Genomic DNA, 25733 nt, shown 5'->3' on the forward strand with positions numbered 1-25733 from the left:
TCCTGATGGGTTCAGAAAATCTACTCCCCTTAAGCTTATGGCTTTGCTTTAGTTAGTAGGTTGAGAGGGACACACACTTGCAACTTCCTACAACTTAACCAAAATGGAACTCAGTGCTTTGTATTTTTAAAATATTTCCAAATGTCTGTGCCAAAAGTACTTTTGTCATTCCTTGAAACTATTTCCTTTAAAAATATAGCAACAGACTAATCTCTCTCAATAAGGAAATTAACCATGTTGCCAGTTGCTTTTCATATTGTTTCAGGTAATCCTTATATCACATGTCATTTATTCAACTGATATTTTAAAATAGCCAGTTTTGTTCTTATATTGAAGTTGGAAGAAGTGAGATATAATATCCATACGATACCATGAAAACTTCAAGAAGTGAAACGAGTGACCACCTGCAGGTATGTTGCCAGATTTTACTTAGACTTCCAGGTGATACTGCTGAGCACTTGCAGGGCAAAAGAATGTCACATGGAATTTGGATACATTTCAGAAAGCTACCTCGAATATTGTCCCCTGATTTGACAAATGTTTATTGAGAACTACCAATATAATGGTCCCAAAGCCACACATGATACCTTCCTCACCTTCCCAGAGCTTAAAATCCAATACCACCATGACTTCTGTTTAGTTGTCTAACAGTGGAGATGGTCTTCTCCATAGAAGCGGTATCTTCATTTTACTTTAAGAAAGATCTTCTTCAGTCTTTTGCATCTGATACAGGTGTATTTTCTACACAAATGATCAGGACAGATTAGCAACATTATCCAGTGAAAGTACTTATACTATGCGCCATGGAAAACTTCCATATATGGGCACGTATCTTCCATATGTCAGCACATCTGCTTAAACAGAATATCCTGTTTGGAATCCTATCTCTTCCTTTTTGTAATTTTGGAGAATAATATCACCAGCAATGTTGAAGACAGCTTGATAAAGCAGAGATTTTTAGAAGTTAAATGATGGAGAAAATTGTGAACCTGTTGTCAGCTAGGAAATGAGGATCCTGAGGTCAGGAGATGACAGTGGGGTGTTTTGTATAGAAATGCTGAGGTGGAAGGATTCGTTCATATAAAAGACTGCATGAAAAATCACACCCAGTGGGGCCTCAAAAGAGTACCTTAAATTCAGTCTTGGAAACTGTAGGCTGCAGAATTCTCATTCCGTAACACCAGCATATTATGGAGAGCAGTGGAGTCTGAATGCAAGCATCAGAGCTTTAAAAAACAAACAAAAAAAAGTAAAACAAAACAAACAACAACAAACTCATATCCTTAATTCACCAAAAAAAAAAAATTCTCCAGGATGCTGCCTTAGCTTTCCAAGCCTGGAATTTATTCAAGAATTGGGATCATGAAAGGTTTTTGTTTTTGTTTTCATAAATGGAGGAAAGGGGAGAGAAATGCTTTGCAACAATGTACATTTCTTCAAAAGGCATGAAGTGAATAAACCCAGGCTATACAGGCAAAATCTACTCAGTTATGTATAAGAGCTGGAGCAACAGCTAGCAGGTGTTTCCGTAGTGTAGTGGTTATCACGTTCGCCTCACACGCGAAAGGTCCCCGGTTCGAAACCGGGCGGAAACAAGGTTTTTTTCCTGATATGTACTTCTACTTGATTTCAACTTGCTTATACTAAAAAATAACAAACCCCACAAATCTTCGCACTTACTCTTTGTTTGAAGGAAGAAATTAGCCTGAGAGTCCCGCGCCGATGCATGGTTTCGCTGTTCACACGGGGCAGTTTTTCTCTTTCTCCCTTCTCTCCTCTGCTGGGTTCCGACGAGGCCTGTGAGGGTCCCTGGGAAAATATCAGAGATGAGCCGGCGCCGCGGAAATGGTTGCTCTCTTCGGAATTTGGATTTCTACGAAAAGAGGCTTCACCAGGAACTGACCCTGAGGGCAGCTTGATCTTGGACCTGATCTGTAGCAGAAAAGTCTCCCAGACTCAAGCCAGTTTTGAATGCAGAGAATTCTGTTTCCCCTTGAGAAAGTCCACCGGCACATTGCCAAAAGCTTATACTGTTATTCTTCCTCCTAGCCTTTCCTAAAGGGACCTGCGCTCATGTACCAAAGTGATTGTGCATTAGGGAAAAGGAAAAAATCAGACTTTTCAGGAATTACTAGACAATGGCTCGGAACCGGCATTACTTGCTAGAGATAAAAAACATCATTGCTGTCCACCAGGCAGTAGGTACTCATGAAGGTCAGGCAACCAATGAAGTTTTGCCTCCTGTCCATTTCACTGTGGGCACAGTGGATCCCTGAGCCCACCCTGTGGTTACTTCCCCAATTCCAGACAGAATCTCTATATCATTTCCATGACTAATGGAGTGAAGGCCAATTAGAGGCCACCAGAAATTCCTCTGTGAAAATAATTAAACAAAACACAATACTGATATTCCTGGACCGATTTTAGAGATTAGTGCCAACATCAAAAACTTGAAAGATACAGGGACAGAGATTCACCAAATTTCTATTCAACTCACTTACTCAACTGTAGAAGGTAAATGGGTTGTGGAAAATGACAGTTATTGTAGATCTAGTCAAGTGATTATTTCCATTGCATCTGCTATTCCAGATGTTCTTTTATTAATGAAGAAAATTAACACATGCCCTGGTACCTGGTATGCAGCTCCTGATATGGTTACTGCTATTTTCTCTATACCCAGTCGGAAAGACCATCAGAAGCAGTGAGCCTTCAGCTGGCTGAGCCAACAGTACACCTTACCTAACCTACCTCAGGGGTATATCAGCTTTTCAATCATATGTTATAAATTAGTCTACAGAGACCTTCACCACCTTACCATATGTTCTAAAGTTGAAAGCTGATTTTTGTTGTTTTAAATATGAACACTGTAGGCAAATGTATATTGTGCAAACTGATCACAAGTGAATGGGCCTACTTTTCCAGAACTGGCTCAGTCCTGTGCGCCTCATTTGCATCTCTATCCCAGTTTTAGTCCATATGGACTGCTGTAACAAAAATACCATAGACCAGGTGGCTTAAAGGACAAACATTTATTTCTCACAGTTCCGGAGACTAGTGTCGGTTCTCAGTCTGGTGAAAGTTTGCTTCCTGGCTCCCTGTCTCATAGACAACAGTCTTCTCACTGTCCTCAGATGAAGGAAAGGGTGAAAGAGCTCTCTGACATCTCTTTTATGAGGACCTAATCCCACTCATGAGGACTCCATCCTCATGACCTAAAGCCCCCACCTCCAAATACCATCTCATTGGGGACTGAGATGGTCTCAATGTAATTTGGGGGAGAGAGGCACGTTCAGTCTATAGCAATCACCAAAACATCCATTTGCTTTTCTGACTTCAACTATGTTTAGTCAAGTATAAGTTGATATTGACTTTTTGTGCAGGGAGGCCAGTGGCCAATGGGTGATGTTGAAACCAATTATTAGAACATTTTGAAAGGAAATTATCCTGAACTGATCCTTCACATCCAGAAGTGCTGCCCCACCATACAGTCCTGACTGTCAGTTGAGTCTGAAAGAGTCTTCGTAGCCATCAAAGGAGGCATTTTCTAAGATATCTTTTTACCTCCCATTTCTTCCTGAAATTGAGAAAGGAAGTTGACTGAGAAAGACACTTGGACAAATTTTAAAATCAAAGATGCTTTAAAGAAAATACCAGTCCGCAGGCGTCAATCCAGGAGGAAAGAGAAAGAACATCTCCTGGGGGAATGTTGATGTGTAGAAGAATGTGGTACATTTAGAACTGAAAAGAATCCCTGACAAAAGTTAAACTCCCAAGGTGGACACAGGGAGGACGGGATGAACAGTGACTGCTTTTGGACGACGTTATTTTAAACAACCTCCTTTTTCTGTCCCCACCTCCACTTGGGGGTGAATTCCATAGTAGTGTAGAAGTACTAGGAAGAAAATCAAGATCTAGCTGAGAAAAAAACACAAACATTTCAAAAGAGCTTTTTCATTTGTAAGTGGATTTCACAGTCTTCACCCCAAGATTATTTAATTCTCCAAAGTGTTCTGTTGGAAGAGCTATAAAACCTCCAGAACTGTGCACTGGTTACATGACAAAACTGGGGACAGGAAACTGGAGATTTATACAGAGTCACTTCACTCACTTATGAAGTGAGTGAAGGATTTCCCATGAAAACAACTCCTGGGCACTGTCCGCTGTAAAGAGAACTACACTCTGGCCAAGACAGAAAATAAAAAGAGAGCTATGCTCTTTTCTCTGCAAAAACAAATCAACAAAACAAGACACACACAAAAACAACTTTTAAAGTTGTATTTCTAGACCCAAAGGAGGAAGTTTAAGCTATTTAAATTCTGCTAATTCTTCCACTTCCTTCAGAACATCCTAGAGCAAATCAAGGGCTTTGAAGTCAGGGTGTGAAGATGGTGGGTCTGACCTACTGAGCTGGTCCTGGTTGCTCACAAATGGAAGATCCAATTCAGTGTCTGAAGAACATTCCAGAATCGTTTGATCTTGGATCAGGTGATTCTCCTAGAGACTCCCAGGTCTCCCGTGCCCTGTGTGTCCAGGGCTAGGCTTGGACAGCATTCCAGAACCTTCTTGCCTTTTTGCCTCAGGCTTCCTGAGTGCCTTCAAATCTTATTTGTGTGATTAGCTCCTTCTGAGGCTCGAAGTGAGGCCTCCTTCAGAGTGCTGGCTATCGCTGAGTTCCAGAAAGGAAGGGCTAGTCACCATTCCAGAGGAGAACTCTGGCAAGAAAACTTTTCTCCTCCACTTCCTCATTCATACTGTTTTCTTGGGCCTTTATTTGATTTTTTAAATAGGTAACATCTAAAGTCTAATGTGACATGCAGTAAATTTCTTCCTCCTGCTTCCAAAGAATTCCACCTCCTTAGTCTCCAGCCCCTCAACTGGGAGCTTTGTTTTGTTTTTGTAAAATGCATATACAATCTAACACAAATATATCTCCAATAGTATCATTCTATAGAGATTGCTCTGAACCTTGCTTCTACTTTATAGCCTATGTATGTACATAGTGATCTTTATCGTTTTGTTTTAAATATGCATAGCATTTCACTGTGTAGTTATGCCATAATTTATCTAATTAATAGTTCTGACTAACTAGGCTTTTCTCAATCTTACTATTACAGTTAATGCTGCAGAGAATAAGTTAGAACACAATATAATTTCTCATGTGTTCAAGTCTATGTTTTACATTTGTGGAAATGCTGTATCAAAGAGTATATGCATTTGAAATATTGGTAGATCCTGCCACATTGTCCTCCTAGCAGTAAGGCATGGTGTATTTGTGGAGAACACAAATGAGCAGAATCGTAGACACACTTAATACAACTCTTACTTCATTCAATGCCAAGTATGAAGCTAAACCATGCAATCCATGAAGACTGTAGAAAATTTTAGAAAATCAAGGATTCTTGTGATGCTGGAATATTGCCTTCTCTCAAGGAGGTGAGACTTTGCAGCCTGGAGCCTGGCAGGATGGGGACAAGTTGGATGAGGCTGAGCGGAGAGATCTGATGAGGGGACTTGAGGAGTGATCTCCTTTTACGTACTGCTTAAAGTAAACACGCCAGATAAGCAAGGATGGCCAGAATTGGTAAGCAGGATTATAAATCAGGGACCTATATGGTCTTTTTAGATCCCTAAATAGAAATTGGGGACTCAAGCTGTGATGGCCGAGTGGTTAAGGCGTTGGACTCGAAATCCAATGGGGTTTCCCCGCGCAGGTTCAAATCCTGCTCACAGCGTTTCTCAGTGCTTTTCCACTCAATTTACGAAATGACTTTCTCAGTGTGGTTCTCAATCTTCGTCTTATTACATAAACAAACTGAGGAGTAAGAAGGCAGCTTTCCGTCCCGTCCCAAGTACACTCTCAGTATTTTGGCTCTTCCATCCTCCTCCAAACTGGGCGGGCACCTGTGAATCCCTTGAGCGCGGGGGCGGGACTTCCTTCAGCCCAACTACCTGCAGCTACCCCTCAGTACCCGGGAAGCCTGAGACTTAGTGAACGCTCAAAACAGCTGCTTGTTTTGTATCCATTCTGTTAAATCTAAAAGTAGCAGCAGGTCCCAAAGGCAAAGAGAAACAAGAAATTCTGTTTTAAAAAATCTGTAATAAAATTCCCCGCTCTGTTAATGGCGATGCAGGTAGCTTCCTTAAAGAGTTCTCTGGTATTTAAAAAAAACAAAACAAAACAGTCTAGTGAGAACCATGAAGGTCTAGGATCATAAATATCTGTGTGTGTGTGTGTGTGTGTGTGAGCGCTCTTTAAAACATTGTACTATCGAAATGAGGAAACCGAGGCAAAGAGAAGATACACAACTTGCGCCAACGCAATAAATCTAACGAGGGAAGAGTACAGATAAAGGCTGTGGGCACCGTGACTGCACTCGGACCCAAACTGTTGTACTTCTCGCTCAAAGAACTGCCCTCACTTATAAACACTTTTGTATCTCCACATACCTATTTCGCCTACATTGAGCCCTTAAATATAGCTAGCCAATTTATGTAATGATACTGGTATTCTCTAATTTTATAATTATATTAACTCTGAACTTCTAAGTTCCTATATGAATTTGGTTCTTAAAGTGTTTACCTTTATTAAATTATTACCCCCATTTCGCCTAATTTGGGAGGGTGGGTGTTTCGGAATTTTTTTTCCTGCTGCTTAGAGTCTGAAATTATTTCCTGCGTAAAGAGTTTCAGCTCTTTGGAGAGTGAGATTGAAAAATATGATTAATACCTCAAGAATGTGTTTTATTCCACTTTCTCTTTCACTATATCAAAATTGAAAATTAAATGGATCACTAATTTTTGACCCATACTCAACATCAGTAAGTGCCAAAGGAAAATGAAATGACTTGATGAATGGACAGATGAACCGACTGCAGAAGTTAAAGAAGCGTTCATAAGTAGAAACAATACAGACAATCACGCACGTAAATGGGGGGAAAATGCTAACCACAGTCGTTCTATCACATACATGATGCTCCAAGGCAGAAAATTCTTTCATAATTATAAATATTTTAAGTTAATGTAACTTATACAAATTGACCCCGAAGATAACCAATCAGTTTTAGTAGAATCCATAGGTCTTTCTTGTACAACTAACTTCCATCTGTATCATAAATCAACTGTTTTCTCAATGATTCTAGTGAATAATGAGTAATAGAGAGCCTTGTAACTAGGGGGGCCAGTGGCGCAATGGATAACGCGTCTGACTACGGATCAGAAGATTCTAGGTTCGACTCCTGGCTGGCTCGACTTCCCTTGTCTTTTAGGAAAAAATATGTCTCTGTGTACATTTTTCAAATTGATAACAAACAAATTCTTAACGTCCTTCGACCTGGTTCTTCGCCTTGCATGGTGTCCGCCACACAGTGCAATTTTGGCTGTCCGTTAAGTCTGAATGGATGCGTAAGTTGTCTCTCTTCTGAAATGTCCTTTTAATCTCGTTTCTTTTAATGATACTGAGAAGGGGAGTTGACAGAAAGGTCTTTAGAAAGACAACTTTAAAAAATTAAATACGGAATATTATTTGACCATAAAAAGGAATGAATTTCTGATACATGCTACAACATGAGTGAAACTTGAAGACTTCATGTTAAATGAAAGAAGCCAGACACAAAAAGCCTTATGTTGTATGATTCCATTTATATGAAATGTCCGGAATAGGCAAATCCATAGCGGCAGTAGTAGTTGCCAAGAGCTGGGGAAAGGGTACAGAGTTGGTTTGCGGGTGATGGAAATGTTTTGAAACTCGATAATGGCGATGGTTGCACAACTCTGGGAATATACTCAAAAACACTGAATTGTACACTTTTATGTGAATATTATAGAATGTGAAGTATATCTTAGTTTTTAAAGATCAAAGAAGTGTCAAAGAAAAGAAACAAAGTCTGACCAGTATTTTCTTCATTAATTTTTCCCCCGTTGGGCAGGGCTCTCACTCTTCAGGCTCTTCCCCTGCACACTTTCTGTCTCTGAGCATCGGTCCTAGAGGAAAAAGAAGGGACATCAACTGGAGAAACTGAAGCAGGAAAGCCGCTTCTGTGGACAAACGAAATCATAGCGTCCCCCTTAGGCCCTCAATTCAGCGATCTTGGCAAAGATCTGCCCTGACACCCGAGAAAGCTATTCAGACTCTTATCTCCCCGCCCAGCTCCGGATCTCAACTAGAAGAGCGCGGCAGCCTCACCGCCGAAGACTGAGACTAAGAAAGTGTTCCGAGTTGTAAGCGATCCTAGACAAAAGTTAAACAGAGAAGAAGAGGGCGACGGTGTCAAAGGAGAAGAGGAAAGTGGCAATTTGGGGGTGGTGTCTCTTTCAACAGCTGGGTCTCCTTTCTAGGTGTTCCTGGGGCGTGACTTCAGACGCTTGGGGCCGAGTGGAGGAGCCTGGGAAGGAAATCAAGGTGAAGCTGGGAAAGGAACAAAAACATGCAAAGGAGACTTTCATTTGTTGGTATTCATGTATTTATCTTACAAAAGTTGATTGACTCTGGACAATGTGCGTTGTGAGGGGTGCCGGCAACCGAAAGAATGAACCTGCCACGCGTCTAGACCTCGTTTGATACCTCATCTGTTGGGCTGTTACCGAATTAAAAGGGGAGAGGGGTGGGGAGAGAAGAAAGGTCCAAAGGATTTGGAACTTCCTGATGTAAATACTTCTCAAATCTTAGCGCGGAGAAGAATCGCTAAGAAAAAGTATTAAGCCCAGTTTTCTAGGCTTCACCTCCCTCCCTCCCAGAGATTCTATATTGGTACTAGGATGCAGCCCATGAATTTTTAGCAAGGTGATGCTTCTGCTGCTATTCCGCCGACCATACTTTAAGCAGTACTGGACTAGTGCGTTGTATTTTATTACCCACTTTTTCCAGCTAACATCAACAGGGAACTTCCACGGTAGAAGAAAAAAAAAATAGAACATCTATATGGAGACGCTCACAACTTTAGTATTATTCCACTAGGCTTTAACCAATAAAGGTAACCGACTTTTCTATTCTCAAGATTTTTGGTTTGTTTTTCTCTTTTATAAACGTGTTTCATTGAATACTTTTTTTTTTGTGGTGGTGGTGGTGGAGGCTTGTTTTAGAAAGAAGTCCGTTTCAACCTCCCTCTCAAATAAACAAAAAGACCTTTCTTTGATATAATAATCAAATCACTCTTGGACTTAAAGGAGATAAGCTAGGTTTTTTCAAAACTCTGCATATTGGGAACGTTCCTGCCCCCCCCCAAAAAAATCTACAGAGATTATACTGTGAAGTGAGTATCTTTTCCTTTCCCCCAGAATGTTGTAGAAGTGCCCTGTCCAAAACAATAGCCATTAACACATGTTTCTAAAATTTAGTTTTTTTAAAAAAGAATGTACAATATCTCATTAACTTTTTATTGATTGCATGTTAAAATGATAATATTAGGAGTTAAAACATTAAAATTAATTCCACTTGTTTATTTCTACTTCTTAAAATATGACTACTAGAAAAATTAAACTTACTTATTATGTGATATTATTTGTTAACTCTCACATCTTCTTGCGGTTATTGATGTAGCAACATCAGTAAAGTGTGATCAGTTTGCCAAGGATGTGGTTCTTTGAAGCAGACGCCATGGCAATGTCATATTCCAAAGAATTTGTTTGTTCTTTACTTCAAAAAATATCTGTATTCTTCTCCAAACGCAATTCTTAGTATGTGAAAATGAAAACTTTCTCACACTATATTTCTTTACTGTTTTTCTTTTTCTGTTCAAGAGGGCTCTGTGGGTTGGCTGATTGAAGAGCGTGCTTAGTAAACAAAAGATCCTGGATTGCAATTTGGTGGAGCTGTCTCCATAGGTTTTATAATTTTGAAAAGTGTTAGCCCTCATTTTGTTGAACACAGTTTGGGGAATTGATCCTTGATCAAACCCGAGTTGTTCAATTGCTGTATGATGTGGAGAACTAAGAGCCTGATGTTTACTTTATAGATGTGGTTTCTGAAGGTGGCAGGCACTGGAAGTTTTCAAAGAAAAGAGGGAAAGACTGGATGGAGTATGTAAAAAGTTGCATGAAAAATCATTCCACACATGGCATGAATGAAGCACTGTAAATTATTATTTGGACACCGAACAGTTCAGAATTCTCATCAGATGACAATGCCCCTCTCATATGCAATGAGATTATCAGTGATTTGCTTTGCACATCATTGAATATTTTGTCTTTAATCAATGACTTTACCATCTGAGAGTTTGCAATGAGAGCTACAGCAGTTACTGGAAACCACTGTTTTTTATTTTGTATGATCCCCACAAACAGTGTTAATTCTTTTTTGCATCCTGGAATATTTACCACACATGATGTGGTCAATAAATATTTGTGAATGGATTTGTGAATATCCAGTTTCTTTTATTTACTATTTTGGAAGTCAGTAGAATGGAGCTGGATGCTGGAGATGCTGACGGCTGCAGGAGCTCCTGGAACCAGAAAGCAAAACTCTTTCCTCCTACTGTGTCTCTCCTGCACCCCCTGCTGACAAAATTTCGGTGCCAGCTGGCACAAGAAAATAAATGTTTAAAAGGCCCAGAACCCTTTTCAAACAGTAGTCTAAAAGGGTGAATGTGTGGCTGAGAAGTGCATTAGAAAAAAAACCTGTTTTTCCTCCTGCGTGTCTCCTTCACTACTCACACAAGAACACTTTGCTTCTGACACTTCTGGCCACCAACTACATGGGAGTTTTTCCCCCACCAAGCAATTCTACAGCACTAGCTGAGTGCCCTACAGTTTAACTCAATTCTGACACTATTTATCTGGAGATAGCATCAGATCCCACAGGTTACGGGCTTAGTCCCTCGAGACCGCACCCATTTCAGATGCCAATGGAAAGTAGTAGGTCCCCACGTTACCCCAACACGTAAACAGATGACACATTTCAGTAGATTGTTGCAAACTAAAAGTCCAATAAATATGTTAAATTTAAACACACACACACAGTAAGACTAACTAGTCTAGTAGTTAGTCTATCAAATACGTTTGATAGACTAACTAGTAGACTCTATAGAGCTGAGAAAAGAAGTGATAAACTTGACGGTAGGCCTAAAAACTACCCAAGCTGAAACACCAAGAAAAAAAGAGCACTGAAGAATTATTGATTAATATGTTCGTAATCAGAATCCCAGAAGGTGAAGAGAGAGAGAAAAGAACAGAAAAAATATTTGAAGAGTTAATGGCCGAGTATTTTCCCAAGATAATGAAATACAGATATCCCTCACTTTTCAAAAGTTCACTTTGCTGCCACTTCATTTTTAGGAAAGACCTACATTTGTACCTGTTTTGTAGAAAGCCATTATAGAGGCAGCGTGCATCAGGAGCAGCAAGGGTGGGACCACCAAGCTCCTCCCCCAGGAACTACAGTCAGCATCTCAGCATCAAGCCGCTATAGCTTTGAACTGTGTCTGTGAGCATCTGTGCTTTACCTACATTTATTTTGTGCATCCATGTTCAAGAAGTGTCCTAAGGTAACTGCTTCTTCACTTCACACCAATTCAGCTTGTGAAAGGTTTTATAGGAATGCTCTACTTTCCGATAGCAGAGGAAACCTGTACATCAAACCTCAGCTCCAAGGTCAGAGAATTCCAATCTATCTATCTATCTATCACCTATCTATCTATCAATCTATCTATCTATCTATGTAAAACAGCAGGCTTATCAGAAATTAGGTATACCAGAAGATAACGGAATGACATTTTAAAGTGATGAGAGGCTAAAAAAAAAGAAATTAAAAAAAAATCTGTTAACCCAAGCAAAAAATATTTTCCAAAAGTGAAGAAATAAAGGTCTTTCCAGACAAACAAAAACTGAAGAGCGCATTACTATCAGACCTGAAAAATAGGAAATGTTATAAGATGGACTTCAGGAAAAAGGAATACAAAAGAATGAATATCCATTTCTGTACGTATAATGGAGGTACATATAAGGAATACTTTTTCCCAATTTTCACTCTAAAAATGATAGACTGTATTAAGCAAAAGTAGTAGTGACGTATTGTACAGTTACAGCATATATGAAAGCAAAATCTATGACAATAACACACACTATAGGAGGGAGTATATTATTACAAGCTTCTTACACTGCACTGGAAGCAGCATAACATTACTTGAAGGTGGACTTTGATTAATTGTAGCTGTATATAGAAAACCCTAGGGAAACAACTAATGATTTTTTAAGACATACAAATGATAAGGCAATGCTGGAGATATCATCAAATCATGTAAAATACTCATATATTTCAAAGACAGGAAGAAGATAAAAGAAAGGAACAAAGGACAAAAGGAACACATAGAAAACAACTAAGTTAGCGGATTTTGATACAAATATGTCAATATTTACGTTATATCTAAACTGTCTAATTCACCCAATTATAGATAGATCCTGTCAGATTGGATAGAAGAAGTTCAGCGACATCTGCATGCTGGACTATTTTCCAACTTTGTACAAGGAATTTTCATTTTCAGGTAAGACATCCGCTAAAAAGGAGTTACCGGGAGTGGGGTTCGAACCCACGCGGACACACGTCCATTGGATCTTAAGTCCAACGCCTTAACCACTCGGCCATCCCGGTGCTGCGACCCAGTGGTAACAGGTCAAGTATTACTGGGTTAAAATTAATTAGACTTCCTAGTCCCTGGAAGATTATGAATAATTTTACACACGTGAAATCTGGGACCAAGCTTTAAAGAGAGAAAACAAATCCTTGTAATGTTTCTTGGAAAAAACTAATGAAAACGTTTATTTTCACTAGTTTATTAGTTTATCTAATCACAAGTTTGTGCCACGCTTTAACCAGGGTTAGGAAAACACTGAACCACCGCTGATCTTATGGACTTACATTAAGATGAGGAATATTATGACAAAAAAAAAAAAGCACATGATGCTGCAGGAATACATACTTTTCCAGACCCAACTCACTATGCTCAAGAGAAGACACTTCTTTTAGTGGATCTGGAAAGAAAAACCAAAGAGGAAAGGAAGTGGTATAACAGAGGTGGTGAGAATGCAGCCTCATGAACCATGTATCAAGACTCTACAAAGGTGGAACGTACATGTTTTATTACTCACTACAGAACACTGTTTTGCCCCATTCCAAACCCACTGAATCTAATTGTCCAGGTAAGGGCTTCAGGTTTGGAATCAGAGGACAGTTAATATCGAAACAAGTTCCTCTTGGAGTACATTTGGAAAACCCTAGTGCAAGCATATGGAATTTGGAATTTGAATACAGGACATTGGTTTTAATAAGGAAGTATTTTAAACAGAAGTTCTAACTCTCCACTAATGAAATTTCTTTCCTGAGTACTTACTATGTGCTAAGTGCTGAGCCAGGTGTACATAATCTACCAAGTCAGTAAGACGCTGCCAGACACTTCGGGGTTGGGGTACTGGGTTGTTTAAGAACTCATTAAAACAGGTTTCAGATGGGTATTTGGGGAGTTGTGTTGAAAGTCTGTGAAGGATTCTGGAACCAGAGATGAAATTAAATCCTGAAGTAGGGTTTGGAATAGAAGTAATTTATAAACATCATAAAACATCTATTGCAAGCCACAAAAATAAATAAATACAGTCACCACTTGGTATCTGCATCTGAAGGGATTGGTTCCTGAAACCCCCTCAGATACCAAAATTTGTGGCTGATTAAGTTCCTTACAGTCGGCCCTCCCTATCTGTGGGTTCTGCATCCCATACAGAATATGAGATAACATGAGAGGATTGTGTCAGCTGTAACATACAAACACAAAAGGTCCAAGGGCAACTCTCCTCAAGCTTAAAATCATTGATGCAGAAGGAGTCCATCCCTTGTTGGCAATGCACAATGCTTACTGAGTTCAAAAACCTATGTCTTCCATTGCCTTATAAAACCAGGAGAAAGGAATATGTCACTCATTTCATTGGTCCGTCCAGTGCCAGGTTCTGTCTCTGGCCTTTTAGATACTATGTGCTAACGAGCAAAGACATGGCCTGAGAGATTCTTGCCTTTGCATATTGAGAGAAATCCAGGCCTGTCAATGTCTGGGTCAGAGCTGAATTGGGAGGGGTGAGTAGTGGGTGCAAGAAAGGGCATATCAGAGAAAGGAGTCCCCATACATTGACATACACAAGAGTTTTTCTATTGTTCTGTTATTGTAATTCTTTTTTGGTCAGTATTTTTATTGAGGTATAATTGACATAAACCTTATATTAATCTCAGGTATAAAATGTAATGATTTGATATTTGTATATACATTTGTATATACAAAATGATCACCACAATAAGTCTAGTTAACATCCATCACTATACATTGTTACATATTTCTTTGTGTGATGAAAACTTTTAGGATTTATTCTCTTAGCAACTTTCAAATATTCAACACAGTGCTATTAACTATTTTACCATGGTGTACCTTACATCCCCATAACTTATTTTATAACTGGAAATTTGTACCTTTTGACCCCTTTCATTCATTTAGCCCATCCCCCAGCCCCTGCCTCTCGCAACCGCCAGACTCTTCTCTGTGTCTGTGAACTCGATTTTGATTTTGTTTTTTAGATTCCACATGTAAGTGAGATCACGCAGAGTTTGTCTGTTTCTGTCTCACTTATTTTCTCTTAGCATAATGCCCTCAAGTCATTAAAAATTAATGAAAAGTCATTAATAATAAAAATCAGTGTTTTTATTATACATTACTTGGATATTTAAACAACTAATTTTGCTTTATGCCAAAGTAAAATATTGAGAACACATACTAATCACAAACTTAGGAAAAGACTGATTGTCCTGTAGCAGTGGTGACAAGTAGCCACCAGACCTGAATTTAAACCAATTCAATCTATCCATGACAATTGTTTTGTGAACATGTTTGCATGACAACCAATCACTGTCAACCCCTGCTTTCTGAAAGTGAGCCAGCCAGGGAGGCACTCACTCCGATAAACATACCTTTGAGTGCCAACCGAACAACAGCAGTTCCTCCCAATAACCATGCTTCCATAGAATATGTCAACCCACTTAGCCTCCGAAAGCCTATCTTAAGCCCCCTCCCAGAAAACATCAGTCATAAGCGGTTTCAAAGGGACTGTGCCTTACCAACATTGCTCCCTCCTTAAATGAACTTTGGTTTTGTATTTCAAGTATTGAGTGATGAAAATGCACCTTTGTCAAACCTGAAACATCTAAATTTCACTTCTTGCTGAGACTATGTTTGCTGGGGGGGGGGCGGGGGCGGGGAAAGCAGGTGGGGTGACAAGGAAGGTAGGTGCCATTGCTGAAGAACAAATTAAGTCAACATTTAATCCCAATTTTATGTCTGCGAGGTTATTTCCAATTTGATAGGTGCCTGCAGGAAGATTATTTAGTAACTGAAGAGCCAAAAACACGTACTGGCCAGTACGGGGATCGAACCCGCGACCTTGGCGTTATTAGCACCACGCTCTAACCGACTGAGCTAACCGGCCACTTGTGGGGGGGGTGGGGTTGCTTTTCACATAAAATAACAGGTTTCACATTCTTGTGCCCACCTAGAACTAAATGATACGTCCACAAATTGGACAACCTAGAAGAAATAGATTCCTAGAAATATACAACCTACCGACACTGAATCGTGATGAAACAGAAAATCTGAACAGTCCTATTACTAACAAGGAGATTGAATCAGTAACCAAAAACCTCCCAACAAACAAATGTCTAGGCTTCACTGGTAAATTCTACCAAACATTCAAAGAAGAATTAAGACCAGTCCTTCTCAAACTCGTCCAAAAAGTAGAAGAGGGGGAGGCTCTTCCAAACACATTTTACCAGGCAAGCATTACCCTGAAACCAAACCCAGACAAGGTTGCCACCTCACATATTGCAATATGGGGAAGTCATTGTGAATTATACATGATTTGGTGTGAACTTTATGCTAACTAGAACAACCTGTCTTGTGACCCATCAAACATACCTTGTACATCTGCTTTAACTATTGAAAAGGGTGCATTGTCCAGAAGTAAAATATGTCCGTTTTGAAGATACAGATAAAGCTAAGAGGCTTGTTGATAGTCCAAGTCAGAGATGATGGTGGCTAGAAGAAAGTGAGAGAGCTGGAGGTGGGGAGAAGTTGTTGGATTCTGGATAAATTTTTAGAGTAGAACCAGCAACATTAGTTGATGGATTAGTCATTCACTCAACAAACATTTATTGATTGCCCACTATGTACACCGTAGTAAGGACCCAACATTTAGCAATGGACAAAAGAGATGAAAATCCATAGCCCCGTGGAGCTTACTTTCGAGTCTGGGAGACAGATGATGAACCATATAAATAAATAAAATATGTATACTTCTGATAGTGATGTTACTATGTTGCTATGAAGACGAGTAAAGAATAAAGGAGACCTACAGGTTTGACAATTTGTCTGACCATGGAAGACCTATCTGACCTTTGGATAGAGATCTGGCTGAGGTGGGGGAGCACGACATGAGGGTTTATGGAGAAAGAGGAATCCACAGTGAGAACAGCAGGAGCAAGTCTGAGATACTCAAAGTGTTCTAAGGACTCTAAGGAACGTGGTGAGATTGTGGGTCAGATGGTTGGTGGGGGGGTTGATGAGGGGCAGAAAAAGGGGGACACTGGAAAATAGACATGGCGAGACTAAACGAGAGAGAGACTGAAATAGAGAGAAGACTGAAAGAGAAGCGAGAAACAAAGAGAGGGACAGATTGAGTGTTGGGGCAACTGAGGGGGACTGAAAGTGTGCTGAGGGCAGAGAGAGGAAGAGGGGGTCCTGAGGTAGAAAGAAGTGGTGACTGAAGGAAAGAAGAGACTGAGGCACAGGCAGGGAGACTGAGGGCCAGAGGGGAGGGAGATCAGGGGGCAAGAGAGGAGAAAATCGGGAGCAGAGAGAGAAGTAATTGGATATCCAGGGGCCACACCAGCAGGTCTCTATATACAGACTCTGGCGTCCCTGCCTCGCTTTAGTGGTTCCAACAGAAGCTTGACCTGTCCCAGGACAGGAGTCTGGAAAGAAACCGGAGCTCCTGATCAAAGACTATAAATTTAAAGGCCAGCCCTGGGAACGTTAGATGAAGTCTTGAGTGAGCGGGGAGAACACAGCACCTAGAGCCCTTGCACAGAGGACTGGACACCATGGCCATTGGGCCTGTCCTGTGGCTGGGCCCTCTGCTCCTGGTTTCCCTCTGGGGGTCCTCAGCTCCAGGTAGGAGGATCCTGAGTGTCAGGCAGGGGGTCCTAAGGGGGCCTGGCCTGACTCTTTCCCCTCCACGTCCCACAGCTTCCCTCCTTAGGCGCCTGGGTGAGCACATTCAGCGGTTTCAGGGGAGCTCTGGCCTGGGCCTGAGCCTGGACCCAGGAGGTGTGGCCCTCCCAAAAGAGGGGTGGCTGGAGCAACCACTGGACCCCTTCAATGCCTCCGACAGACGATCCTTCCTGCAGGTGAGGCCCGGAGAGGGGGAGACCACTGTGTCCCCTGCCCCCCTCCTTAGTCTCCCTACCCTGCCCCTTGGTCTCTGCTTTCCGTTCCTATCTCTACACCTCTGTCTCCCCATCCCTCTCCCCCTCAGTCTTATCTGATGCCTGCTGTCAGAATCCCTTATGGCCCTTTAGTCTAGCCCCTCTGTTTTTTGGATTTGCTCTCTACCCCCTAATCTCCCCTTCTTTTCTCCAGCCTCCAACTTGTTTTTGTCCCTCAGGTCCTGTCCTTCAGTCTTTCCTTTTCCCTGTCATTCACTCTCACTCCCTCGCTGCCCCTCAACACCGCCCCCGCATCCTTCAGATTACACACTAAACCCACCACCAAGTCTCAGTATGGAGCAAAAATCTGGACCATCTTTGGAACCAGACCTGGCTAACAATAGGCACTTGAAGGTATCTACTGAATGAATGAACAGATTTACCATTTTTCACACCTACTCTATCCACAGTCTCCAGAGGTCATCTCACGTAGGCCCTATTCCTAAATCCATCTGCATTCATTACTTATTCTACAATTATTATTTCAATATATTGCAAGTGCCTACCAAGTGCTAGCCACTATTCTTGACCCTGGGGATATAAGAGTGAAAAAGCTGACAAGAATATCTGCTCTTGTAGATCTTACATTCTAGATGAGGAGACAAAGAGGAGAGAAATGAACACGTAAATAAACAAGCCTATTTCAGATACTACAGGTATACAGAGATCCATTAGGGAGAGAGACCGGAGCGAACAGGGAATAAAGAACAGGTCAGAACTCTCACAATCCCATTTCTTCTTCCCCATCCTACCTCTTAGCGGTACTGGGTAAATGACCAACATTGGACCAGCCAGGATGGGCCTGTATTCCTGCATCTGGGGGGCGAAGGCAGCCTTGGGCCTGGTTCAGTGATGAGAGGTAAGATGCAAGGGTGAGGAAAAACATAGATGAGTAGCTGGTGGAGGCCAGGAAGGGGAGTTGCATATTGCAGTGCTATGAGGTCTGAGGGTTGCAGGAGTTGACACCCACTTCACACACACACCCTCTGGACTCTTCACAGGGCACCCTGCAACCCTGGCCCCAGTCTGGGGGGCCCTGGTGATAGGTCTGGAACATAGATTTTATGGCCTGAGTATACCCGCTGAGGGGCTCGACGTGGCCCAGCTCCGCTTCTTGTCCAGCCGCCATGCGTGAGTAGGGGTAGGGAAAGTGTTTGGGGTCATGGGACTAAGGATGTCTGTGTTTTGGCATCTCTGCATCTGTGTCTCTCTCCTCCACTGCCCGAAGTTGACCTCTGAGTCTCTGGTCCCATGTTTTTGCCTCTGTCTTTCAGTGTCCTGTTCTTTCTTTCCCCATCTCTGGGTCTCTCTCCTTCCCTTTCCCCCAACCCCCCCTTCCACTGTATTCTTACGTTTTGCTGTCTCACTATGGCCTGTTGGTCCAGACCACCAGCATCTCTTACCTGGATGACAGAGCCTCCTCACTGGTCTCCTTGTTTCTGCCCTTGATCCCTCCAGTCTATTCTCCAGATGAAGCAGAGTGCTCATTAGAGCATAAACCAGATCACCTCTCTCCCGGCTCAAATCCTTCACATATCTCTCATCACACTCAGAGTAAAGACAAAAGCTTTGCAATGGCCACAAGTTCTGATTGGCTCTGGCTCCCCAGTTAACTCTCTGATCTCTCCTACAGGCTAGATTTTCACCCAAACTGCCTTGGAGGTTTTCCCTCTCCCACCTAGTCTGGAAGAGAATGGTGGAGGCTTTCCAGATGGGTCTCTCCTGACCTAGGCACTCATGAAGAAATGAGTTTGTGGGCATGCGGAGTCCTCAGAAATACCTCATGAGAAAAGAGCCCTAGCTTCTGGCCAGACTCCCTCCATTCTCCATTTCCGCCTATACAATGGGGGAATCTTCAGGGATTCCCGGTGTTGGGGACTGACCCAGCCTCCCCTCTGACCCTAGGCTGGCCGATGTGGTCTCTGCCCGCCTCGCACTCTCCCGCCTCTTCAACGTCTCCTTCTCCAGCCCCTGGCTCTGCTTCGGAGGCTCCTATGCCGGCTCCCTGGCTGCCTGGGCCAGGCTGAAGGTCCCGGGACTCCTCTGGGAGGACTGGGGGGAGGGAACTTGGACTCCGGGGTCCCCAACTCAGATAACAGAATACCTGCACACCACACTCCCTCCTCCCACACTCTCCTTTCCGCCCAGAAGAGTTTCCTACAATCTGCCTTCAGGGGAGTCCCGTGTATAGAAGGTAGGGACTTGCCTAAGATCACACAACGAGTGAGTGACACAGGGGCGGGAAGATATGGGATCCCAGTCCCTAAGCCCCCAGGCTGACAACTTCTCCTCCCTCAGTTTCCCCATCTCATTTTCGCCTCCGTCGCCTCTTCCGCTCCGGTGCGGGCCATACTGGATTTCTCCGAGTATAATGACGTAAGGATGGCGGGCGGTGGGTCCGGGTGGGGAGGAGGGCCTCAGTGGTCGGAGTCACCTGATACTCTCCGGCGGTCGGACTTTAGGTGGTGTCTAGAAGCCTAATGAACACTGCGATTGGCGGATCCCTGGAGGTAGGATGTGGGGCCCAGACCAAGGGGGATAGGGAGAGAGAAGAGGCCTTGAGGATGGGGGCCAAAAGAAAAGGTTGAAGCTTGCAAGGTGTCGGGGTCTGAGGGACTTGGGAGACCCGAGAGGTGGGTGGATTTGGGAAGAAGGCGGGAGCTGAAGATGGGTCCGGGTACCAAGAAGGGAGGAGACCCAACAGGGGCGGGGCTGATACGGAGGCGGGGCCTGGGGACAGAAGACCCTATCAGGAGGCTGTTCCGCTGTGGGGCGGGGCCTGGGGGACGACCCGGAGGAGGAGCCGGAAGAGGGCGGGGCTTCGGGTCTGAGTGGCGTTCAACAGCCCCCGGGATGAATCTGGCGCCGGGAAAGTGGGGAGCCCAGGGAGGATGCAGGTCGTGGAAAGGGAAAGGCCGGGGCCCGGGTCCGAGTCTTCGCCAACGCTGCCTCTCGTTCCCAACAGTGCCGGGCTGCTGCGTCCGCAGCCTTTGCGGAGGTGGAGCGACGGCTGCGCGCGGGCCGCTCGGCTCAGGCAGCGCTGCGAGCGGAGCTGGGCGCATGTGGGTCCCTGGGGCGCGCTGCGGACCAGGCAGAGCTGCTGGGGGCGCTGCAGGCACTCGTGGGAGGGGCAGTGCAGTACGACGGGCAAGCGGGAGCGCCGCTGAGTGTGCGACAGCTCTGCGGGCTCCTCCTCGGGGACCGGGACAACTGCAGCAGCCCTGCGCCCTACTGCGGGCTTCGTCGGGCAGTGCAGGTGAGCACCCCTGAGCACGGCCAGGAGTCGGCAGACAAGGGTTCCTGCTCCACCTCCGCTGTGTGATCTTCGTCAAGCGTAAAACCTTCTGCACCTTAGTTTCCTCATCTGTAAAATGGGTATGACATCTCATAGGGACCTCGGAGGTGAAATGAAGTAGGGGCATGGAAAACACATAACAAGGAGCCTGGCACACCGTATGCAAATGTTAACGACTATGCTTACTATCTAACTTGCCTACCTTGTTCTGGCCTCTTCCTGGAGCCTGCAACAGCGTCTAGCACACAGCAAGCTCTCAATTAGTATTTATAGAATGAAAAACGGTAGCCCTGGGGACACAGTTCTCCTAGACACCGGGCTCCCAGCCTCGGAATCCACAGCTACAATCCAGCTGTCACTTTTCCAGCGTTTTCTGCACCAAGTACTGTGCAGTGTGCTTCACATTTATTATTTCATTGAATTCTCACAATAGTTCGAGGTAGGCACAGCTGAGGAAACTGAGATCTAAGATATTCTCACATGCCCAAGATCTCACAGGTAAGATGTTCTTGGTCATCTAGTACTTTAATCTCTAACCTACAGGGACCTAGGTCCCCACCACCTCTGACGAATGAATCCCAGGAGAACTCAGGGACTCACTCTTCTGACTTCTGACTTTTGACTTGTAGGGATCTATGGCTCCAGCCCTGGCTTGATGGGGGGAAGGGAGGAATGTATGTATGTATGTATGTATATATGTATATTGTCCCCTAGGTCGTCACACACAGCCTGGGTCAGAAGTGTTTAAGCTTTTCTCGAGCAGAGACAGTGGCACAGCTGAAGGTCACAGAAACCCAAGTGGCCGGCGTTGGCGACCGGCAGTGGTTGTACCAGACCTGTACCGAGTTTGGCTACTGTGAGTGACTGGCCTAACCCTCACCCCCAAAACATACATTCTGTGCTATGCCCAGACAAGCCATCTAACAGGTAGTCTGGACTCGTTTTCATTTCCATAGGACAACTAGCCGGACTGCTGGGCCTCGTTTAACCTGCAGGTGTGGGCTGTGGGGTGAACAGCCGTACTAGAGTGTGCGTGTGTGCTTGGCCCTCACGTACCTTCTCACTCACACACTTAGCCCTCAACATGAGTGATCGTCCCTTCAATCTGCTCTTCATCTGTGTGCCTGTCCCAGGAATGGCCCTACCCTCTCCAGTTACCAGGCTAGAAACCCTAACAGTGCTTTGCGTGCCTCCTTCCCATCATCCCCATAGCTTGTCAATCACTGAGTCTTGCTCACTCTTTATCCTGAACAACTCTGCAGTTCACCCAACCCCTTTCTCTTCCCACCTCTGCTGTCCTGGTAGGGACCCCCATGCTCTCCTGCCTGGATTCCTGACCCAGCCTCTTCTCTGGTCTCTAGGACTTCCCTTCACCCATACAATGCAGCTTCCTCACAGGGCTTTGCATATTTTGACACCCACCCCCCCACACCCCCACACCCCCACCCGGCCCATACACCAATCTTCCTAATCCTCAGGCATTTTCTTGGATTACTTATCTTCCCCTCTTCACACAGTTTACTCGTTTTCAAGTCTCAACACAAGATGTCCCCTCCTCAGGAAGGGAGGCAGATCTCGCAAGATAAGTCTGCCTCCCTGCGCCCCACCCCATTAGCTCCTTGTTCTTCTCCTTAGCACTTTCCACAGTCTTACCATACATTCTTTATTGCCTATCTCCCCTCTGGACTGTGAGTCCTGTGACAGCAAAGCCTGGGGCTGTTTTGTTGTCACTATGTTCCCAATATATTGTTCAACATATATCTGACTACATGGTAGGTGCTCAAATAAATTGTGAAGGAAGGAATGAATTAATGTGAGGCTGAGAAGTTAGATTTACCCTGAAAGCACAGAGGAGCTATGGATATTAAGCAGGGGTCCAATTTGTGCTTTCAGCACTGCAGTCTCCTTCTCACCTCTAGACCTTCGCACATGCGGTTTCCTCTTTTCTTTCTTTGTTTGCCTCACTCCGGCTAATTCCTTAAGGTCTTATCCCTTGCAGGATGCCGTCCCTGAGCCCACTGTGCTCCCTCTGAGACGGCCCCACCCCTACCCCAGGCCTTTGTCCATAACAGCCCTGATCATTCTGGGCCATCACTGTCTGGGGCTGAGTATGTCTCTGACAGGAACCATGAACTTATTGAAAGGAGGGTCTGGAGCTGTCTTGATCATCAGTAGGGAGAGCTCTGTAAACGATTATTAAAGAGGTAGGGGGCTGGCTATGTACTCCACACTTATGGATACCTCTCTCCACAGATGTCACCTGTGAGGTCCCTGGATGCCCTTTCTCCCAGCTCCCAGCTCTGCCCTCCCAACTAGAGCTATGTGAGCAGGTGTTCGGGTTTTCAGCCTCATCCATAGCCCAGGCTGTGTCCCAGACAAACTCCTACTATGGTGGCCAGACCCCAGGGGCCACCCAAGTGCTGTTTGTTAATGGTGAGCATGCTATCAGAACCTGACTCCTTAGTGTCTACCTGGCCCCAGCTCAACACACCATTCTCTCCTTTCTTTCCAGGGGATGTAGACCCCTGGCATGTGCTAAGTATAACACAGCCTTTGGGACCCTCAGAATCAGCCCTTCTCATCCCTAATGCTTCTCATTGCTTGGACATGGCACCTGAGAGACCCTCAGACTCCCCCAGCCTCCGCCTAGCACGCCAGGTAAGCGAGAAAAAGCGCTGGGTGATTTGCACTGTCACTTGCATACTAATTTGCATGTTCCTGCTCTCTACTAGTGCTGCAGTCTGACTGTCCAAATTCTCTCCACCTCGCCACAGAACATCTTCCAGCAGCTGCAGACCTGGCTTGGTCCGGCAAAGAAGAGCCAGGTTAGGGGTGGGGTCTGAGCCCCACATCCTCACCATTCCCCATGTGGCCACCTCAGTCCTGGAAGTCCAATACACTTATTGGACAAGAGAAAGCTTGTTTTGAAAGAGGAAATTCCCAGGAATTCGGATTTAGCACCTGTTCTGCATAAAACTGACTTGTGTCTGCAAATGTCCTCACTCCCAACTAAAAGTGCTTTGTTACAAAGAGTTATGTGAATATAAGTGATTCTTCTCATCGTGAATGTTGTTATTTTAAATGTCAAAGAAATATGGCTCTTTATGCTCATCTCCTCCCCCTGCAAATCAGCTTGTGTCTCAAATTCTGCTCAGCTCCTGGACTGGGCACCTTGCTTCATGTCTCTCTCTGGACCTCAGAGCCTGACCTGTCTCTGCTTCTCACTGTTTGTCTCACTGTGTCCTCCTCCCTCAGTCTCTTCCTGTCTAACTTGTCTCTGTCTCTAATTGTCTCTCAACCTCCTCCTGTTTCTCTGGATATCTTTCTTTCTGTCTCTCTCTGTGTCTTAGTCTGTTTCTGTTTATTTCTCTGTGTCTGTGTCTCTGTCCCTGTCTCCCAGTCAGCATCTCCTCTACTCTCCTCTCTTGCTTGCTCGGTCCTTAGTTATCTCCACTGCTCTACTCCTGTCTCTCATTTCTGGTCCCTGTGTCCCTTTAGTCACTTTCTCTCTCACTCTCTCTCTGCCTCTATTTCCCTCTCTTCAGACTTTCCGTCTCTCCTTCGTTATCTTCTCAATATCTCTCTCCCTCAGGCTCTGTTTCTGTCCCTTGTGCTCTTCCCCACTGTCTCTATTTCTCTTCCTGTCACTTAATCTTTGTCTTTCTCTGTCTTTCAGTTTTCCATCTTTTTCACTCACCATCTTTTTCCATAATTAAATGTCACTCTCGGGCATTTCCAGCTTCCAGCCCTAGGGATTTAGGGTTCTGGTCAAACCTTCTTGATGGGGACACCCCCAAGTTCTAAGAGGTTGGGCCCAGTACCAAGGGGTCCGACCCCAGTACTAAGGGTCCCGCTTAGCCTGCTTTAGCACTGCCAACAGTGCCCTGTTCAGCACTCAGAGCCACAGACACCAGGAGCAGGAATTAGCAAGTCAGGGCTACTGAGTGCCTCTGCGAAGCTGGGAAGTGGAGGAGAAGTAAAGACAAGTCAGGACAAGGGTTTGGGGGCTGGGATGGTAACAGAAGCCATAAAGCCCATTCTGTGAGGAAGTCACTCCCTGCCTTTCTTGACTCCAAACCCTGAGGAGTAACTTTTTTTCTTCTTCTTCTTCTGAGGATTAATCCCAGCTCACCGGGTGCTACCCTGTACCATTTACTGCTCTTTAACCACAGCCCCTCATGCTGAGGTCTAGCCTCAGTGTCTCCCTTTATATATTTAGCATGTGCACCATGGTCTGACACATTGTGGGTACTCAGTACCTATTGAGAAATGAAAGAATGAGGTCAACCCTCAACTCTTCACATACTTTTGTTTTTCCTCCTACTTTGCTGGATGCAACTTCTTTCATTCTCCTTTGCAAACTTCTTCTCCATGTATTATTCGAATGGGTTTGGGTTTGGTGCTGGGCTACCTTCCCTTAAGTATTCTCAGAGCTTCCCTACCAATGTGTCTGTGGTGCCAGGGCTAGCTCTCAGGTATTCCAGAATATTGATTACCTCAGCCTTTGAAGGTTTTCTCTGGAGGCCCTTCGGCCAGTGAAAAAAGCCGGGGCTGCTCCGCACCTGACAGGTGCAGGTGTTTCTGCCTCTTTCCTCTGAAGTTGCTCAATTTGAGTCTCGACGCTGCCACCCTTCTCAGATCTAGAAGTTTCTCTTCCGGTCCAGATAAAGGCCCCTGATTCTGGGGGCGTAGTTCTGCTCCGGGTTAGGGCCAACCACACAGTGCGCGGGCAGGAAGGCATTTCAGGATCACTCCGAGGCCGAGGCCGGCGGCAAGAGAGTGCAAGTTCGCAGGTCGCATGTCCTGGGATCTGTCCGAAAGGGTCTCCAGGAGCGCAGTATATCCGCAAGAGGCGCGCGCAGGGGCCGAGTCCTCGGAGCCCTGCTCCGTGGCCGCTCCGTGGTCAGTTCCGTGATCTGCCTGCCCGCCGCCAAATCT

The 25733-nt window shown here is 44.4% G+C and overlaps 1 protein-coding gene and 5 non-coding genes across 6 annotated transcripts; 4 read left to right on the forward strand and 2 right to left on the reverse strand.

Annotated features, from left to right (window-relative positions):
* The first annotated feature begins 1522 nt into the window (after nt 1–1522).
* TRNAV-CAC (transfer RNA valine (anticodon CAC)) lies at nt 1523–1595 on the forward strand. The gene has a single exon. It is a non-coding gene; the product is annotated as a tRNA-Val (tRNA).
* Nucleotides 1596–5650: 4055 nt separating this feature from the next.
* TRNAS-CGA (transfer RNA serine (anticodon CGA)) lies at nt 5651–5732 on the forward strand. Its single transcript has one exon. It is a non-coding gene; the product is annotated as a tRNA-Ser (tRNA).
* Nucleotides 5733–7174: 1442 nt separating this feature from the next.
* Nucleotides 7175–7247, forward strand: TRNAR-ACG (transfer RNA arginine (anticodon ACG)). The gene has a single exon. It is a non-coding gene; the product is annotated as a tRNA-Arg (tRNA).
* A 5250-nt stretch (nt 7248–12497) lies between these two features.
* Nucleotides 12498–12580, reverse strand: TRNAL-UAA (transfer RNA leucine (anticodon UAA)). Its single transcript has one exon. It is a non-coding gene; the product is annotated as a tRNA-Leu (tRNA).
* A 2628-nt stretch (nt 12581–15208) lies between these two features.
* PRSS16 (serine protease 16) lies at nt 15209–23638 on the forward strand. The gene is made up of 11 exons (XM_089918470.1): nt 15209–17422; nt 18260–18359; nt 18502–18631; nt 19406–19529; nt 19799–19876; nt 19963–20010; nt 20466–20756; nt 21510–21651; nt 23049–23228; nt 23308–23453; nt 23528–23638. Exons 1-11 carry the CDS (start codon nt 17117–17119, stop codon nt 23636–23638), a joined length of 1656 nt encoding a protein of 551 aa, XP_089774596.1. The 5' UTR covers nt 15209–17116.
* TRNAI-AAU (transfer RNA isoleucine (anticodon AAU)) lies at nt 15374–15447 on the reverse strand. Its single transcript has one exon. It is a non-coding gene; the product is annotated as a tRNA-Ile (tRNA).
* Nucleotides 23639–25733: the final 2095 nt, after the last annotated feature.

This window comes from Delphinapterus leucas, chromosome 10 (assembly GCF_059928025.1).
Source record: "Delphinapterus leucas isolate spDelLeu-1000000601 "Yukka" chromosome 10, BTC_Dleu_Yukka2, whole genome shotgun sequence".
In the NCBI taxonomy this organism is placed as follows: Eukaryota; Metazoa; Chordata; class Mammalia; order Artiodactyla; family Monodontidae; genus Delphinapterus; species Delphinapterus leucas.